This window comes from Mustela erminea, chromosome 8 (genome assembly GCF_009829155.1).
Source record: "Mustela erminea isolate mMusErm1 chromosome 8, mMusErm1.Pri, whole genome shotgun sequence".
Classification (NCBI taxonomy): Eukaryota; Metazoa; Chordata; class Mammalia; order Carnivora; family Mustelidae; genus Mustela; species Mustela erminea.
Window position 1 is genome coordinate 49,389,057 of NC_045621.1, and position 20,159 is coordinate 49,409,215.

Sequence of the window (20,159 nt, forward strand, 5' to 3'; positions counted from 1 at the left end):
CACAGAGTTGGCAGACACTGGTTTTGCACAGCCTCAGAGGACTAGGAAGGTCTGCAGAGAGAACTCCGTGACTCTGCATCAGAACCATTTCCTCATGGAATTTTCCAGAACAAATGGGCTCATTTACAAGATAAACTCCTTGTCACTGAGAACACTTAAGCAAGGGCAGGATGACAACCTGTTAGGTGGGACTCTTGGAGTAGAAGAGAGGCTGACCTCTCAGCGTAAACATCCATGGCTCTGACATGGGGGCACATGGCCCTATGCTCACAGAAAGTGAAAAGGAATGGGCTCATTAAATACCCTGGTGGGTCCTCTCTCTATTTCTGTTTCTTTCACGGTTATTTGATAATTCTGTGATTTTAGTCCTTGACTTAATTTTATAAATTAATAATCTTAAATCTTGACTTTAAACTAAAATTTGGGAAAAAAATCCTATATGGAAAATATATCTAGTACAGCAATACAGCACAAGAAGAAGATAAATGTATATTTAATCTATTGTTAATTTCCTAACTTAAAAAAATTAATAAAAGTTCTGATTAATTTTATGATTACTGCCTAAATCATTCATTCTTATCTATTTTACTTCATAAGTGATAATTTGTAGTACTTGAAGTTTGATGTTTAGGATGAGAATTGAGAAATATAAGAGGTGTTATTTACATGGAGCAAGAAAAAAGGATTCTTTATAAGGTTGCTATATGGTATTATATCACCTTGGACAGATTAACTGAAATAAGACACAGCATGCAAAATTCATAGAATTAGTATCTGCCCCCACCTCACTGTAGTTGATTTTGTTCATTCTTGCCAGCGTAATTTCTGGTGTGTCTGGCATGATGTGGACTTGGGTCTTGTCTTTGTCCCAGGCTTCTGTGTATAAACGCTATCAAAGGAAATAGATAATGTCATCAGGAAAAAAAAATCAGTATACAATTAAGAAAAATTTCAGGACCACAAAAACTTTATAAACAGAAATAACAAAAGGTTAAACATCTTATACACATGATGTATAATAGACACATCTTCAGGTAATTAGTTCAGAGAACAGATATTTAGTGCCTTATGATAATCTGAAATGTGTGTTAAGAAAAGGAAATTGAGAGTATCTTTTATGCAAAGATAGTTTTCCATAAAAATATGTCATTTTATCAAAACTATGAAACAAATACTAAAGTAACTATTAAATATAAGTGACACAGAGATAGATACGGATGGATGGATAGATATCTTTGGTTGCTCAATGCTTGCTTGCCTGCTTTTCTTGATTATGCTTCTTTTTCTTTGATTTCGCTTTAGGAGTCCTACCTTGGTTCTCTGAAATTTGAAGCCTCACCTTATTCATGTTGATGGCATTATTCTTGGCTAACACTTGTTCCAAAGAATCAGTCACACTGGTAAATTTGAATTTGTCGGGAGGCTGGCGATAAATTTTATCACTCAAAATTTCAGTTGCCCTTTTGCATTTTTCCACATCCAAAGAGCCAATAGGAACCCAGCCGATGCCTCTCAACCATTGCAGATCTGACTTGTACATATTCTGTTGAGACAGTCAATGAATATTTATCTTGGCATTGGGAAAACATTTTCATCTAAAGCATATGAAATAAAGAGTACTCTTGAAAATACAGTTGGATGGGCAGTCTATCAGATCATACTTCTTTTTGTCTGGAAAGTTAAACAATTATTACTCTCAAGGAAAGAAGAAATGCTATTCCTGCCTTGCAGGGCCTCGTAAGCTTGGTGCCTTTTGTTACCTTCTCCAAGGGATGTTAATTCACTGATTTCCTATCTTTGCATGCCATTATGATCCTCATATACTCACATCGCTCTGGAGGTCATAGGCCTGTCGAGCATGGATGACATCATTCTGGTCAGGCAGGCACGTCCACTGGTGCAGGTAGTTCTTGTAGTCTACGTCACTGACTAAGGTCTGGCACTTCTTGGCCAGCACCAACCCCAGCATGTCCACTGGGCTGCTGAACTTGGTCTTCCACTTCTCAAAGTCCTTTTTGTACTCTCTGTCACTCTGGACCTTGGCCACATGCATGGACCACATCATCTTGGGGTCATCATGTATTGCTCGAGCACCAATGTGATGGCCAAGTTGCTGACGATAGCCTTCTTTGTACTTGTACTAGAAGAAGAAAAATCCTTGTGATCAACTGTTTTAACTTTTAGTAAAAAGCAATTACTAGGCCCCAATTTTCCTATTCCTTAAAAATATAATGATTTCCTCCTATATATAAATACATGTACTTTGTTAACAACTTAGAAAATAAAGTATATATGCATACAAAAAACCCCAACATTATTCTATCACTCAGTGTTAACCACCATAAAACCACTTTTCATTATGTGTGTGTGTGTCAGAATAAAATTAGAATAAGACCTGGCTTTTCTAGTTATTATACAAGCACTCATCTGTGTCATTAAATATTCTTTATAAATATGAATTTTTAATGGCAGCAGGTATTATACATTATTTTGATACATTTTAATACTTTTAACCCTTCTGTGAATGTTGACCATTTATTTTTAAATTATGATGGTTACTTCTCATATTTCGGAAATAAAGAAACAACTATATTCTTGACTTTGTTGACTAATGAAATAGAAGGATAAAAGTTCCTAGAAATGTAAGTAAAGAAATCACTTAAAGATAGTGAATATTGGCAACCAATCACCAGATGCAGAAGCAAACACACGGTACGTGTGGATGACTGCACAACGAATAGTGTGTCATATTCATTCAGCCCTTGTAGGTTCATTGGTTCATAAAGCGTGAGTTAGTTTTGAAGGAATCCTACGATGAATTCAATTGTATATAAAAAATATCATGTGGAAAAGCCCAAAAGATGTCTGCACTACAGCCAAATAGCCAATGCTTTCATTCGGCAGGAAATGGACAATATTTTGAAATGCATATTGCTATGGACTCAATCATAGCTTTGTACTGAGAATTTTATTACCTTGATTCTAAACTATATTTAGAAAAAAGACTGTTGGCAAGAACTTTAACCTTGTACCTTACTTGCCCTACCATATAACCAGGAGACAGAAAAATCTTTGAGTCAAAGCTAGGGCAAAGAACTTTTTAGGTGCACTTACCTCACTTGCAATGTCTCTGGAGGCCTTGGCCGCCCTGATGGGAATGGCATCCAGCCGCATATCATAGCCTTTCCTCTTGGCTTCTTCTAGGCCAAGTTTATATAGTTTCTGAAATAGACATAAATCATCATAAGTTTGATTTATAAAGTGCAGTGTAAGTAAAATATATCACGTGCCATGAATATATTGCTTACATCACTGTAATTTATTTTGTTTTGCTTAGCCAGTAAAACTTCAGGAGTATCTGGCATAATGTGGACAGTGGTTTTATCTTTATCCCAAGCTTCTGTATATAGGCGCTAAAGGAAAAAAAAAAAAAAAGACATGATTAGTGCAGGCTAGTAATGAATAGAAACGTAATTTTTTTTTTTTTTTTAATAATCTGGTTCTTAATGGGACTAAAGACAGTCTGTTCTGTGAGTTGATATGTGTGACATCTTCAGGTCTAGATTCTCATATCAGTAAAATGCACAGCACTTACTTAAAAACCACTTTAATATCAAGCAAAAGAATTAAATACGATTTTTCTTTTATAGAAGAAAATGCCCATGTTTATACAGACACACTCTCTCTCTCTCTCTTTCACGTGCACACACACACACACACACACACACACAAATACCTCCTTCAATTAAAGACAAGACTTACATGATTCATGGTAATAGCATTGTTTTTTGCCAAAACCATTGGGATGGAGTCCATAAGGCTGGAAAACTTGAATTTATCTGGGTGCTGACGGTAAATGTGATCACTCAAAATCTGGGTAGCTCTCTTATTCTTCTCATCCTCCAGAGAGCCACTAGGTAACCAGCCAATGCCTCTTAGCCACTGAAGGTCGGACTTATACAAATTCTGAAATTACAGGTGACAAGCCACTTAACATAAGCATAAAAATATGCCCCTAGAGAAATAAAATTATATATTATATATTTTACTAGACTATAGATATTTAAATGGTTGAATTCTTGGGAAATTTACAAATTTTGGTATGTGTTCTGAAGCAATGGAATAGTCAAATTAGAAGCATATTTTGGAAAATATTTTATTTTAGATAGTATTTAAATAGTAGCACACAGAAAATGATCCAACTCTTCTAGATCAGAATATTAGAGGCTTTCACCAAAGCAATGAGGGTTTTGTTGGCTCTTTGTTGGATAATGGTGCATCCAGATATTTAGGGGACTGGATGGGGCATGGGCATTAATCTAGGGACACAGAACTCAGTTGTGTAAACTCAACACCACTTACTTTAGGGAAAATTTTCTTCTTAGGAAAACAGCCATGGTATTTAGTTAGCCAAAGGAAAATCTTAGACTCACATCGCTCTGGAGGTCATAGGCCTGTCGAGCATGGATGATGTCATTCTGGTCAGGCAGGCACGTCCACTGGTGCAGGTAGTTCTTGTAGTCTACGTCACTGACTAAGGTCTGGCACTTCTTGGCCAGGACCACTCCTAGCATGTCCACTGGGCTGCTGAACTTGGTCTTCCACTTCTCGAAGTCCTTCTTGTACTCCCTGTCACTCTGGATCTTGGCCACATGCATGGACCACATCATCTTGGGGTCATCTTTGATGTCCCGGGCTCCAATGTGGTGGCCAAGCTGCTTGCGAAAGCCTTCCTTATATTTGTACTGAAGAAAAAAAATATTCCTTGATGCTTACAAGATTAACTTATGTTGCAATTACAAAGCACATGAACTCTACATGTTTCACAAAGCCTAGAGAGCCCCAGAATTACGATACTTGTAGGAAAGGTTAAAGGCTAACTCCAGGTAGAAATGTCACACATAATACATTTCATACAAATTCCAGCTACAAATACCTTGAGTTTATCCTCATCCCACACTACATCTTTGGGATCATTCCACTCTATTTTAATTTGTTACTCCTTGGAAGATTCTGTTCAATTTAAGATTAAATTGAAACGGCTTTAAAGTGATAAATTGTAATCAAATCAATATAAACAGTGGATAAAGTCTTACTTCACTGGCAATTTCTCGGGATGCTTTTGCGGCTTTGATTGGTATGGCATCAAGAGGAAGATCGTAACCTTTTTTCCTCAATTCCTCATAACCCATTCGGTAGAGTTTCTGTTAAGAGATGAAGATCACTTTGGGAAAAGCTGTTTTCCATAAACAACTGCAGCATAATGAATGCAATGTGCTAAATATTTTAAGAGTCCCTGAAATAGTATCTGCTCTAGAATACTCAAATGTAATTGGAAATTATGCCCATTGATTGCTAATGATCCTATTTTAAACTGTAAAGCTCTTCGATTACCCAAATCAACATAATTAAATTTTAGCTCTTCCCAAATATTTCTGAGAATGAGGCAGAAGTAAATTGATAGAGAAGTGAAATAAAATATCATTTAGGTGCTGTTTTCCAATTAACTTTGAGTGTTTCATTGGAAGTTTTTGCTAGACGAGAGTAATGCTTTTCGTGGGGAAAAAGTATGCCTAATGGGCTGCCTCTTTCACACAGCTAACAGGTAGCAAAATAGCCTATTTTACAATATAGCGCTGTCCATAGTAGGGTCTGCATCTGGAGGTAAGAAACAAAATCCTTCATAGTTTTTTAAATCTAAGATTTTTTTGGAGGAAATTTAAATTTTGAATATAAAAGCTCAAGTGAAATACTTTCTTCAGATTTGTTACATAATGAAATATCTGAGAATACAATTTAATGCACTTTATTCTGAAACCAGATTGTTTAAAATGACTTTTGATCTTGGAATGTGTCCATATTTTAGTCATTTGTGGCATTATCCTAATACATTATTTAATGTTGAAGCCTTTCTATTAGAGTTTAGAATTTGTCTTTAAAATATTTAATTTTTACATCTACAGATTTCAGGAGATTCTGCTATGAGGACAATAAAAGTAAAAATGGAATTCTCCTGCATGGGTTTTTTAATGTTCATTCATTTGAAATTTCATTGAGTTTTGTGTGTATTGGGCGCTATACTAGCTAGGCACTGTAAGCCCAATACAAATTGTCTCTGACCCTGAGGAGCTCCCATTCATACAGGGAAGAGCAATATAAACCATTATATTATGATGATATGTGTCATAAAGAACTACAAGGAACAGACAGCACAGACCCCCAACTCTGCCTGAGATAGGGAGCGCCAATTATTTTGATGCTCAACCTAAAAACCACTAAATAAGGAATCTAAGTCACATGTAGTTCATTAAACAAAATCATTCAGACACGCAATTTATTTCCAATTCTTTGCCTTAGAAGCAATTAAAAGCTTTCTGAAAAACATGAATTTGGAAACTTACATCACTTGTATTGATTAAGTTTGCTTTAGCCAGAATAATGTCAGGTGTATCAGGCATGATGTGGATTTGAGTCTTGTCCTTGTCCCAAGCTTCTCTATAAAGTCTCTAAAATGAGAAAAAAGAGCTTTTCAGTGGTTTCATTCAAATAGTGAATGACATCATAAACTTCAAGCAGGATCACTGAATTCATCTGAATTAGGGGTTTTAACTGATAGCATAAGCAGATAACATGAACAGAAAATAAGTAGTGGTTTTTTGTTTTTGTTTTTTTAGTTGCCTGGGATATAACTATCTTTCAAAATATAAAGTATGGATTACCTTCTCAAGATTACAAATATCCCTGCCCATTAGAGATCAATCCAAGTAATGAGAGTTTCTGCCATGATCATCAAATAGAACAGAAGTTCTCCATCTGATTATAAAGGTCTCCCTCACTGTTTATCTGGGAGATAGTCCTTCCCTTCTCAAAAAATGACATATTTGAGGTATATTTAGAAATTTGAGTCACAGTTCCTATGCATTTTATTATTTATGGCTCTAATAATTTGGGTGGATTAGGATCCCAAGAGAATTTTGTATGGAATTTATCAAAATGTCTTCTATGTCCCAGAGCCATCCGCTATCTTTCTTCTATGGAAGACAAGACAACCCAAACAAAAATTTCATTTGTTTACTAAAACAAGGGGGTGAAAGTTTGATAAAAAACAGAGACCTGTCAGAGAATCTCCTCACAAGACACGTATCAATTACAAAAGATTAAATATTAATTTGACAGTGGAGAAACCTCTCAATACCACTTTAACTAAGTGATCAAAAATCAAATGATCAGTATTGGAATGCAAAGATATCACGGATCACCTGATAGGACATACGGAGGAGGGTACTACATGTGATGTCCTGCTAAAAGTACAAGACCTGAATCAAATCATGAGGAAACAATAGACCCAAACTGTTGAAGATTCTGCAAAACAACTGGCTTATGTTCTTCCCAGATGTCAAGAACTTGGAAGACAAAGGAAGAATGAGGAGCCAGTCCAGATTAAAGGAGACTACAGACACCACAAGCAAATGCAGGGTGTGATCTTGGATTGCATTCTGGATCAGAAAACAGTTTTTATTTTGTATAAAGGACATTCATGATAAAACTGAATAAATTCTATGGACTAGTATTGTTTCAATGCTAATTTCCTGATTTTGATCATTGCACTGTGGCTTGGTAAAAGAATGTTCTTGTTTTCAAGAAATGCACACTAAAGTATTTAGGGATAGAGAGGCATCAATGCAGCAACTTACATATATACAACAGAAAAAAATAGGAAAAAAAAAAAAGCAAGTGTAACTAATGTTAACAATTGGGGAATTGGGATAAAGAAAGAGATATGCATACATAATTATATTTGTATATTTATCATATATATTTAAATTATATGTACTATTTTTGCAACTTTTCTCTATGCCTGAATTATTTCAATATAAAAACTTGAGAAGTCTCATTGGTTCCTTGAACTTGTCGGTTTCCCCTTAAGGCAGTGGGTTACAGGAGTTGATGCTTTTCTCCTTCCTGCACATGCACATAACCCACAGAAGCTGAGACCTTCAGGATAAAAACAAAGCAAGGCTTGTCGATTTCCACATATGTGTATCCTGGTTTTGTGCTAACCTTTCTGATTGAGATGAGATATTCTCAACCTCAGCACTATTGGTATTGTATCCTGGAGTATTCCTCGTTGAAGGGATCTTGTCCTGTATGTTTCTGGAATGTTTAGCAGCGTCCCTGACTTTTATCCACTAGATGCCAGTAGCATGCCAGCCTCAAGTTGTGACAACTGAAAAGATCTCTAGGTGTTGCTAAATGTCCCTGGTTGAGAACCACTAAGTTGGACCATTTCTTCAATGGTGTCATTTTCACCACAACCCTGCCCCACCCTCCCTGAAAAACAAGAAATGCTAGTATTTGTTTATCCTGAGATACATGTATTGGTTTATTATTCAAAGGAGAGGGGTTCTTGGGTGGCTCAGTCGTTAAGCGTCTGCCTTCAGCTCAGGTCAGGATCCCAGGGTCCTGGGACTGAACCCTGCCTCGGGTCCCTGCCCAACGGAAAGCCTGCTTCTCCCTCTCCCATTCCCCCTACTTGTGTTCCCTCTCTTGCTGTCTCTCTCTCTCTCTCTCTCTCTTTTTTTTTAAAGATTTTATTTATTTATTTGACAGAGATCACAAGCAGGCAGAGAGGCAGGCAGTGGAGAGGGGGAGGAGGGGAAGCAGGCTTCCGGCAGAGCAGAGAGCTCAATGCAGGGCTCGATCCCAGGACCCTGAGATCATGACCTGAGCTGAAGGCAGCGGCTTAACCCACTGAGCCACCCAGGCGCCCCTAAATAAATAAAATCTTAAAAAAATTAATAAATTTTTTTTAAAAAAAGGAGAAACAGAGGGCTCAAGGATCCACATGGCCTTTTTCCAAGGCCTTAAGGTATCTGTACCTCCACATTGCTACAAACAGGGCATACTGCTGAAGAGGTCTGTTCCGAGGCATTTTTTTTTTTTAAAGATTTTATTTATTTATTTGACAGAGAGAAATCACAAGTAGGCAGAGAGGCAGGCAGAGAGAAAGGAAGGGAAGCAGGCCCCACGCTGAGCAGAGAGCCCGACGCGGGACTCAATCCCAGGACCCTGGAACCATGACCCGAGCCGAAGGCAGCGGCCCAACCCACTGAGCCACCCAGGCGTCCCCCGAGGCATTTTTAATGTTGATAAATTTCATGATTGAAGGTTTCTCTCTTGCCCACTTTATTAGTTCAGAGCTCTGTACACAGCTCTGTTTCATGGAGAAAAGAGAAGCTTGGATTTCAAAGGGGGAGCTATTTTGCATAAATTTGTTGCTTTATTAGTCAGCCTATTGGATTCAAATTACCATCATAAAAAAAAGAAGAAAAGAAAACCTGAATATTTATAATAAAGCTGACAGGTCAGCATTTTTATAAATTTTGGATACAAAAATTGCAAGAAGCCCATGAAAGGTTGATTGGGAAGAGAGGAGCTACAATTTATCAAATGCTTACCATAAGCTGGTTATGAGGTTTATAATAAAACTAATATATATGATAGGTATAAAATATATAGCAGAAGTAATCAGATCTTTCTAAGACCCAGACAATTATTACTATGCATCAATTTAAACTTTCTTACCTGTTCCAAAATCTCAGTGCACATCATTCAACTTTCTGTAATTTTCAGGGTTATGCTTCTCACTGAACAATGATGTACTCATCATTGTTCATCTTTCCCTTTGCATAGAATTACTCTACACTGCTATCTTTTATTTATTTAATTCAATAAATATTTAGAGTTACATGCCACACACTGGTATCAGTGCTGGAGAGGGAAGTAAGTTGAAGATGGGATATATTCACACACATACACACACATTTATATATGTATGATATTACCTACGTGTCTTGACTTGGCAAAGCTAAATGTATTATAAAAGTTTGGCAGAAAATACACTCTTTATAACACTTCCATTTGCCTGTGCAAAGTACTCAAAATACTGCCCATTCATACACTTTACACCAACAACAACAACAACACAAAGTCTGGGTCTTTAATACATTCAAGTTTCAAAGAAAAAAAAAGTATGTTCGATAGCATTCTCATTTACAGGATGGTTAGTTGGTTGGTTGGATGAATGGATGGATGGATGGATGGATAAATAAATAAATAAATAAGAAAATTTTAGATGACGAAAATTGGTGCTAACACATTTTACATGATTCAGTATAGGGTAGTTGATAATTCAAATGAAGCAACCAACATTACGCATCATGCTGTGTTGTGCTATGCTGTAGGATATGAAGCTATGCTGGCCTACTAATTATTAAGCAAATGCTATTGAGCACCTACCAGTTATCAGGCACTATAACTTTTCTATTTATTTCTAAAGAGTTACTCACATCACTCCTATTTTTGGCATTTGTCTTTGCCAGAACTATGTCCATGGCATCGGGAATGCTGGTGAATTTGTTTCTGTCTGGGGGCTGACGGTATTTCTTCTCACTGATGATTTCTGAAGCCCGTTTGTTCTTTTCTGCCTCCAAAGAACCCAGGGGACTCCATCCTATGCCTCTTAGCCACTCAAGGTCAGACTTATACAGATTCTGTGAAAATACAAAGCACTCCATCAAAAGCCCATCCTCATTTGGACCCTCGACTCAAGTGATTCTACACATTACAAACAGATGCATTTTAGATATTCAATAACAACTCCTCTTTTTACTTTGTCTCTCTGTGACCAAATGGCTACTCAAATAGTAATATATAAGCCATTCAATTAAATAGAAACTGACCTCACTCTGCAGTTGATAAACTTTTTTAGCTTGAATAACATCATTCTGGTCAGGCAGGCATGTCCACTGGTGCAGGTAGTTCTTATAGTCTACGTCACTGACTAATTGCTGACATTTCTTGGCCAGCACCACTCCTAACATGTCCACTGGGCTGCTGAACTTGGTCTTCCACTTCTCGAAGTCCTTTTTGTATTCTCTTTCACTCTGCATTTTGGCTACATTCATGGATAGCACAAGCTTTGGATCATCTTGCAGACTCCGGAATCCAATATGGTGGCCAAGTTGTTTGCGGTAGCCTTGTTTGTATTTAAACTGAAATCAAAAGAATCAGTTCTTTTATTAACATAAACAAAGATCATGTGAAGCTCAACAATCTGAGCTTAATTAAAAGCTCCATATGCATTGTTGGCATGTCTGTTTTCCAAAACTGAAAAGAGAAAAGTGATGTCCCTGTTAATTTAGTAAGAAATGTAAGAACTTACATAAACGCTTCCAGAAAAAAATGTAATGTAGTTGATTCTCAGGGAAGATTATGCTAAATTCTAACTAGAGACAAAAATATATGCCAGGAGGTGCTAGACATTGGGTATGCAGACCTTAGGGTAACATTTGCACAAAACTCTTTTGATAGCCTTATGGGAGTGATCTGAAAATATGGGCTGCATGGCCAAGAAATAAGAAAGATTCAGGACTTGAGCAACAAGAGTTATGGTATAGATTAACTTATTAAGCAGCAGGAATTTTAGTGGTTTGCTATGTGGTTATATATTATAATCTTGTCCTGTTCAGGATCCATACCTTCATGCACATGTAGCTACAAAAAGCTAAATACATTAGATTAGAAAGAGAATTCCTCAAGATCTCAACATATTGCCAAGACAAGTCAAATGAACTACATAAATTTAAGAAAAGTGAAATCCACTATTTAGATTTAACTGGGAAAAAACTGCATTAGTACTGGATGACTATTGTAATAGTAACAATAATAACAATAGTAATAATAGCATTTACTTGATGTTAGGTGCCTGGGCTACTCCTTCATGGAGTTAGGTCCTACTCTCACTTCATACCCGGAGTCACAATTATATATATTATAAATACTCAGGAGTTTAGGTTGACTATAAGTTCAGTATGGGCAAGCTGACAAAGCTGCTTATAAAACTAATGTTAAAGATTCTGCAGGGACACAGATAAAAACAAGTCAGGAACTCATTTACTCTGGCCTGACCTCCTGTGACAGGGAAGCACCACTAAATTTGGGCACAATATTTTGAGAAGGATCCTGAAAAAAATAGAACAAATTACAAGTAGAGTGACGAGCTTTTCAAGAGTCATGAATAGTCAGAATACTGAAAGACTTAGAAAACTAAAACCAAGGAGAATAACTAAAAACGTGTAAAATGAAGGGTATCAGGTGGAATAAGAAATAAGCTACTTTGTGATATTCTAGAACAGACTTAGAGTTGATCAACAACATAATCAAATTCAAAATAGGGAACTATATAATGACAACTAAAGATGATCCAACAAGGAAATGAATGACCTGCTCTAAAGGGGCACATAAAATTTTTTTATGTGTAAAATTCTTTCATGTGTAAATGTTCACAGACCAGATGACCACCTGTTGAAGGTGGAGAGAAGGACACTGAGTGGGAGACTGCATTAAAAAGCTTTTGTGTTGGGGCGCCTGGGTGGCTCAGTGGATTAAGCCTCTGCCTTCGGGCTCGGGTCATGATCCCAGGGTCCTGAGATCGAGCCCCACGTCGGGCTCTCTGCTAGGCAGGGAGCCTGCTTCCCCCTCTCTCTCTGCCTGCCTCTCTGCCTACTTGTGATCTCTGCCTGTCAAGTAAATAGATAGAATCTTTGAAAAAAAATAAAAAATGAAAAATAAAATTACAAAAAAAAGCTTGTGTGTTGTCTAACTAAATTCTATGATTCTAATTTATTAAATTAAGTACTCATAAAAATCTCTAATTTCCTTAATTTTTAAAAAGATTTTATTTAATTGATTTGACAGAGATCACAGGGAAGCAGGCTCCCCACTGAGCAGAAAGCCCGATGAGGGGCTCGATCCCAGGACCCTGGGATCATGACCTGAGTGAGCTGAAGGCAGAGGCTTTAACCCACTGGGCCACATAGGCACCCCTCTAATTTCCTTAAATTTTATAGAATATAAAAACTATTTGAGGAGCACCTAGGTGGCTCAGTTGGTTAATGTCCAGCTCTTGATTTTGGCTCAGGTTATGATCTCAGGGTTGTGAGATTGAGCCCTGTGTCAGCTCTGCATTCAGCAGGGAGTCTGCTGGAGATTCTCTTTCTCTTCCTCACCCTCTGCCCCTCCCCCAATTCATTCTCTCTCTCTAAGATAAATAAATAAATTTTTAAAAAAAGTTTGAAACTAAGAGGAGATATAATTTCTACAATGGTGAGAAAGTTCACATAAAGTTAATTTTAGGGTAAGACTTCAAATAGTTCTAACTAATGGTTTCACACAAAAAGAAATCAGCTACTATCAAAAGTATAGTTAGGAAATCACTGATGCTATTTCTTCAGTTTCTAAATAATCTTCACCTCATGGAGAATACATAACATTAAATGCTCCTGTAGGAACATTCAAGCATCATTATTGCTGTAGGTTCTTTGGCATGTTGATTCATTCTAATAAGGAACTGACCAGCAAGACAGTGAGTGAGTAATAATAAATTATCTAATTGATTTTCCCACATTTCTAGAGTGCCACAAATGAACTGATTTAAAGAAGATCTCCCCGGGACACCTGGGTGGCTCAATGGGTTAAAGCCTCTGCCTTCGGCTCAGGTCATGATGCCAGGGTCCTGGAATCAATCCCTGCATTGGGCTCTCTGCTCCACAGGGAGTCTGCTTCCTCCTCTCTCTCTGCCTGCCTCTCTGCCTACTTGTGATCTCTATCTGTCAAATAAATAAATAAAATCTTTTTAAAAATAAATAAATAAATAAAAATAAAGAAGACCTTCCCTTCTATTCTTAGAATTCATTGCCAGATGCTGTCTTTACACAATTTTTCTCCAACCCAAGTCCTTGTCTTGTTTTAAAAAATTTTAAGATAAAAATTCCACCAGCATTTTTCAAAGAGCTAAAACAAACAATCCTAAAATTTGTATGGAACCAGAAGAAACCCAAAATTGCTAAGGAAATGTTGAAAAAGAAAAACAAAACTGGGGGCATCATGTTGCCTGACTTTAAGCTTTACTACAAAGCTGTGATCACCAAGACAGCATGGTACTGGTACAAAAACAGATGCACAGACCAGTGGAACAGAGTATGGAGTCCAGATATGGACCCTCAACTCTATGATCAAATAATTTTTGACAAAGCAGGAAAAAATATACAGTGGAAAAAAGACAATCTCTTCATAAATGGTGCTGGGAAAATTGGACAGCTATGTATAGAAGAATGAAACAACCATTCTCTCACACCATACACAAAGATAAACTCGAAATGGATAAAAGACCTCAACGTGAGGCAGGAATCCATCAGAATCCTAGAGGAGAACACAGGCAGTAACCTCTTTGACATCAGCCACAGCAACTTCGAACATAGGCAGTAATCTCTTTGACATCAGCCACAGCAACTCTGGAGACAAGATATGTCTCCAAAGGCAAAGGAAACAAAAGTGAAAATGAACTTTTGGGACTTCATCAAGATCTAAAGCTTCTGCACAGCAAAGGAAACAGTCAACAAAACAAAGAGGCAACCCACGGAATGCGAGAAGATATTCACAAATGACAAAGGGCTGATACCCAAGATCTGTAAAGAACTCCTCAAACTCATTACACACAAAATAGATAATCACATCAAAGAAATGGGCAGAAGACATGAACAGACATTTCTCCAAAGAAGACATACAAATGGCTATCAGACACATAAAAAAATGTTCATCATCATTAGCCATCAGGGAGATTCAAATCAAAACCACATTGAGATATCACCTTACACCAGTTAGAATGGCCAAAATCAACAAGAGAGTTAACAAGTGTTGGAGAGGATGTAGAGAAAGGGGAACACTTTTACACTGTGGGTGGGAATGCAAGTTGGTGCAGCCACTTAGGAAAACAGTGTGGAGATTCCTTAAGAAATTAAAAGTAGAGCTTCCCTATGACCCTGCAATTGCACTACTGGGTATTTACCCCAAAGATACAGATGTAGTAAAAAGAAGGGCCACCTGTACCCCAATGCTCATAGCAGCAATGGTCACAGTCACCAAACTGGAAAGAACCAAGATGCCCTTCAACAGATGAATGGATAAAGAAGATATGGTCCATAAATACAATGGAGTATTATGCCTCCATCAGAAAGGATGAATACCCAACTTTTCTATCAACATGGACAGGACTGGAGGAGATTATGCCGAGTGAAATAAGTCAAACAGAGAGAGTCAATCATCATGTGGTTTCACTTACTTGTGGAACATAAGGAATAACATGGAGGACATGGGGAAATGGAGAGGAGAAGTGAGTTGAGGGAATTTGATGGGGGAGGTGAACCATGAGAGACTGTAGACTCTGAAAAACAAACTAAGGGTTTTGGAGGGGAGGTGGGTGGGGAGTTGGGTGAGTCTGGTGGTGGGTATTATGTAGGGCAAGTATTGCATGGAACACTGGGTGTGGGGTATAAGCAATGAATTCTGCAACACTGAAAAGAAATTTAAAAAAAAAGAAGAAGAAAAGTATATTAAAAAATTTTAAGAGATAGTACTTCCTCTGAAATTCCAAAGTCCTCTGAAATTTTTTAGGTTAATTCTTAGATTTAACAAAATGACATGTTGATCTATATACAGAATATCAAAGTCAAATATTTGCAAAAATTTAACTAATCAATAAGAATTGTACCTAGTTTATTCACCAAATTTATTATCCTTTCCAATCATAACCAGAAGTTGTCTTGTGAACAAATATCCCTATTTTATGAACTTTGGGACCAGATAGATATCCAACAAAAAGTTAAGCTCTCTGAAACTTAAACCCAAATTCCTGAAACTTCCTAAATTTTTTATGCCCCAAGGTAATTTATTAACATTATGTAGATATAAGAATGGGTTAAATAAAAAGAAGTGGCATCTAACTTTTAAATATGTGCATATAAAAATTTATCAACATCAGGTCATTGAGGTTGATTTATTCTCTGGCACTTTGAATTTGTCTAAAATAGATAAATACAAAACAAATTATTTTCAGGCAAGCAAGGGAAAACTGAAATCTCTGGTTTCTTTGTAAAGTCTAGAAACATTGCATCTTAGTATAATGGATCTCACAGGTCCTCTGACTCAACTTGTGTTCAGGAAGCTCTTATTTTGATACTGAATCAGTAAGAAAGAAAGCAAATTTTCAGTAAATGAAGAGGGGAGGTAGGAGAAGGTGAAGAGAATGGCATTACATTTTGAAAGGCAAGGCCTGTCTGTAAAAGTAGTCACCAGCATGAAGGTACCTGATTCAGATAAAATGCATCATAAAAGCCAAAGAAGCCAAACTTACATCACTAGCAATGTCTGTTGAAGCTTTGGCCAACTGTACAGAAATTGCATCAGGTGGGAGATCATAGCCTTTCTTCAGAGCTTCTTCCCATCCGAGTTTATAGAGTTTCTGGAAATGAAACATATAATTTAGCATTATTCAGTAAATATTAGAACCCCAGTGGATTACTGAACAAAAATTTACCCAGAGAGCAGGCAGGAGATTCTATCATCTACCTTATCTCTAAAGATACAGATAAAACCAAACCAAGCTGTTTTAGGGGAGAACTGACTTAGTATTACAGGATCTTGCTTCAGTTTTATGACTCTGAGAATAGGCTCAGTTACAAGAGACTCAGTACAGTTTTAGAATAGCTTTTCTGTTCAGACACTGGGCATATCAAGTATATCAGGTGCTTTCTCCCTGCTGTTAAGTGCAGTCTAGACTCACTGTTTTAGTCACAGATGTTAAAATAACTGGTAACCAAAAAAAGTCAGGAAACAAAATTTTGATAATCCAAGTGATAAAAGTAATAGATACTGAGGTACCTTTTATGAGGTACAATAAATGAATTAATCTTTATGAATGAAATTTATTAAAATTTTGCATGTGTGTTAAAACTGAATACTAACAAAAACAGTTGAAAGTCATCCAGAACTTACTATGTGCCAAGTACTGCGTTGAGAACCTTACATGGAAATTTCTCATTTGGTCCTCATCAATAAGCGCTATTATGGTCCCAATTTTAGGGATGAGGAAACTAAGGCTTAGACCCGATGTTATATAACTCACAAATGGCAAAGCCAAAAACCCATACCAGATCTGTCTGATGCAATTTTTTCTTTCAACACTTATCTATCGATTTCCTTCTCTGTGCCAAGTACAATGAGTACTGAGATAAAGAAAACCAGCACAGTGCCTGTCTCCACGGAGCACAAGAGTCACAGCTAAAGCTCTTGCTTTTAATCACCATATTCTGCAATATCTCTAACTTGCCAGTTTAAGTCATTCATTTTTATTACTTTGGCATTTTCATCAATTATTTACCATTACATCATTTAAAAAGTTTAATTAGTTTCAAGCCAAATTCTGATATAGCTTTACCTGACTGTACAGAGTTTGATTCTGCTTGGCTTGTAAAATATCTGGTGTGTCTGGCATCACATGAATCTTGGTTTTATCTTTGTTCCAGTCAACGGTATATAAGTACTAGGAAGTTAGGAGAAAAAAGACATTTGTTATTTGAAGGACAAACAGAAAAGAAAAAAGTGTAACAGAGCATTTGAATTCACTCAATTTGAATTAGATTAAATTTAGTAACTGAAGTGGTATATGGCTCAGAAAAGACACCAAAAACAAACTCAGATTTTAAAAAAAGTAATATTTTTGGATATTTCCTATCTTCTAGAATTATTTGAAAGTTTTTAGTATATAATAATTTTTAAAAACAAGAGATTTTTAAGAAATAAAATAAAAAGATTTCCAACTCAATTTAGAATGTCAGGGGAAATAAAAGTAAGAAGTAGGCAGAAGAAAATGATGTAGGGACATGCTCTGGAACAGTCTGTCAGACCCCAGAAACAGAGGACCCAAACTAGATTTCCCAAACATGAACCAGGGGTTACTAGCCCTGCCTTGCTGAGAGCTGTAGGGAAGGACAGTTGTATAGAAAGATGGCTGTCTACCTTGTTCATGGTTTGTGCATTCTGTTTGGCAAGAACCATATCCATGGAGTCATTCAGCTTCTTAAACTGGAAGTTGCTAGGATGCTGGCGGTATTTCTGATCACTGGCATATTCAGTTGCTTTCTTGGCCTTCTCCACTTCTAGGGAACCAGCTGGACTCCAGCCAAGCCCTTTGTACCACTCATTGTAGTCCTGCTTGTATTCATTCTATAAAAAGAAGAGACAAATTCTAATTTACCTTTTCAATTACTTTTATCAATTCAGACACAAAAGTATAGAATCGAAGACTGTGATCTCGATTCCCATGCTAGGAATCCAAACATCACCCAGAAAGAACAGAGACTTACATCACTCTGTATGCGATTCATATTCCTGCTCAGCTCAATGCTCATGGCATCTGGAAGGAGGATGTACTTGTGAATCAAATGCTTATAGTTGGCGTTGGTGATGTTGGCTTGGGCATCCTTGGCAGCCGTGACACTGAGCATGTCAGCAGGGGTGTGGTAGCTGGTCTTCGTATTCTCGTAGTTTTTCTTGTACTCCCGATCAGACTGCATCTTAGCCACTTGCATGGAATGGACTAATTTGGGATCATCCTCAAGGCTACGGAAACCAACCATCTTCCCCTTCTCCTTTTCATAATTGTATTTGTATTTATACTGTGAAAAAATTAGTTTGTTAGAGCAATTGCCTTGACTAGAAACATTCTAGTATCAACAGTCTATGTTTCATGAAAAGTGACACTTGTGTGAAGTGTGTAAGCCTGATGATTCACAGACCTGTACCCCTGGGGCAAATAATACATTATACATTAATAAAAATAATTAATAAAAAAACTAAGGACATAAGAATGAAAAAAAAGTGATACTTGTGTAGAATCCTAGTTTATAAAACATGCTTTTCACGTTTGTTTGTGTAACTTGATACTCATAACTCTATGTTGCGAGGAAGATAGCAAAGTTATTATTACTGCCCTCCCCGCCCCGTTTTACAGATGAGTAACCCAGAGAGGTGAGTGACATGCTAAGGTCACTAAGGACTAGAACCAAGAACGTAATGATGATATACCACACTGACTGGCACACATACTCTGTTGTTGTACACTATTGTTAGGATCAGAGATCTTTAGCAGTTGATAACAGTATAGCAAGTGAGAGAAAAAGGCAGAATGTTCTAAGGAGTTTACTGCTGCCCTAAGAAATCATCCAGTCAGGATTTTACTGCAAAAAATAGGCTTAGTGTATGACATACACAGTATCATTGTAGAGTAGCTTTATAGTTGTGGAGTTCCTTTTCCTTTAAGACTTTCTATACTGGTATAATGGGGAAGAAATTTTACTATTTATCACTCAACTTCTTTCTAGAAAGGGAGGATCCTGATACATGGAAAACTTATTCTGCCTATCTCCTGTGAGTCTGAGTGTGCAAGTTAGCGGGGAGGAGACTCGGGGAGCCAAATTACTCCAGAATAGAGGGAAAAGAATTTTGAGATTTCAGGGCAATGCAGTGGTGGCATAGGGATGGACAGGTAGGAAAGATGAACAGGCACAGACTATGAGAGAGAAAGTGTCACTGTGGGGGAGAGGGGCGGGGGCTAAGGAAAAACTACTCTGAGAAGTGATCCCCCCATTACCCTCAAACCACACGGTAGTACTGTGAGAAGATTTCTTGCAGAAACAACCAATGAAAGAACCAAGTTTCATATAGGTGTTATGTTATGGGAGTGGTGAGCTGGCACACCAGCTCTCTGGAAGGAAAAAGCCCTGATCTGTCGTTTCGGTCTCTGTGGTGTAAATACTCCCTCCATGGCTGGTGTCAAGCTACCAAGAATTTAACAACTGGCTTGCAAAACTCCTGATTATTTAATAATCAGCTGTCATGAGTCCAAAAGATCAGCATCTCTAGCACACCACTTAATGAGAGCTCCTGCTAGGAAGAGACTTCCTAAGAGGCAGGAAGTAAGAACAACCCAAATCTTTCACCAAGAAAGCTTGGTGAAGGGCTTTGGATTTCTACAGGCCATAGCGCTGGGAATGGAGTTCAAAGAAAATTCACCTAGATATCATGAGCCAGGGAGAGCACACAGATATGTAGTCATAATGTGGTTAGCATTCTCTTTGTTTCTGTTTTTGTTTTCAGAAATACCAGAGAAAACAAAAGACCAAACCTAAAAAGCATTCACAGAATACAAGGAGGCCATTGTGAGCAGGTACACTTCCCCCCTGTATCTTTTCCACTGAGTG

At 37.4% G+C, this 20,159-nt stretch overlaps 1 protein-coding gene across 29 annotated transcripts in view; it reads right to left on the reverse strand.

The window, feature by feature from the left end:
• Positions 1-20,159, reverse strand: part of NEB (nebulin) — a 207,241-nt gene that overhangs the window by 118,931 nt on the left and 68,151 nt on the right. For 25 of the 29 annotated variants that reach the window (XM_032355562.1, XM_032355561.1, XM_032355559.1 and 22 more), the window contains 15 exons: positions 18,264-18,575; positions 17,917-18,123; positions 17,336-17,440; positions 16,253-16,360; positions 10,743-11,054; positions 10,350-10,553; positions 6,402-6,506; positions 5,097-5,204; positions 4,434-4,745; positions 3,763-3,966; positions 3,309-3,413; positions 3,115-3,222; positions 1,829-2,140; positions 1,340-1,543; positions 785-889 (listed from right to left, as the gene is read on the reverse strand). In XM_032355562.1, the coding sequence (XP_032211453.1) occupies positions 785-889; positions 1,340-1,543; positions 1,829-2,140; positions 3,115-3,222; positions 3,309-3,413; positions 3,763-3,966; positions 4,434-4,745; positions 5,097-5,204; positions 6,402-6,506; positions 10,350-10,553; positions 10,743-11,054; positions 16,253-16,360; positions 17,336-17,440; positions 17,917-18,123; positions 18,264-18,575 (2,811 nt within the window). The remainder of the gene's footprint in view (positions 1-784; positions 890-1,339; positions 1,544-1,828; positions 2,141-3,114; positions 3,223-3,308; positions 3,414-3,762; positions 3,967-4,433; positions 4,746-5,096; positions 5,205-6,401; positions 6,507-10,349; positions 10,554-10,742; positions 11,055-16,252; positions 16,361-17,335; positions 17,441-17,916; positions 18,124-18,263; positions 18,576-20,159) is intronic. The other 4 variants (XM_032355560.1, XM_032355567.1, XM_032355565.1 and 1 more) reach the window with 4 other exon arrangements.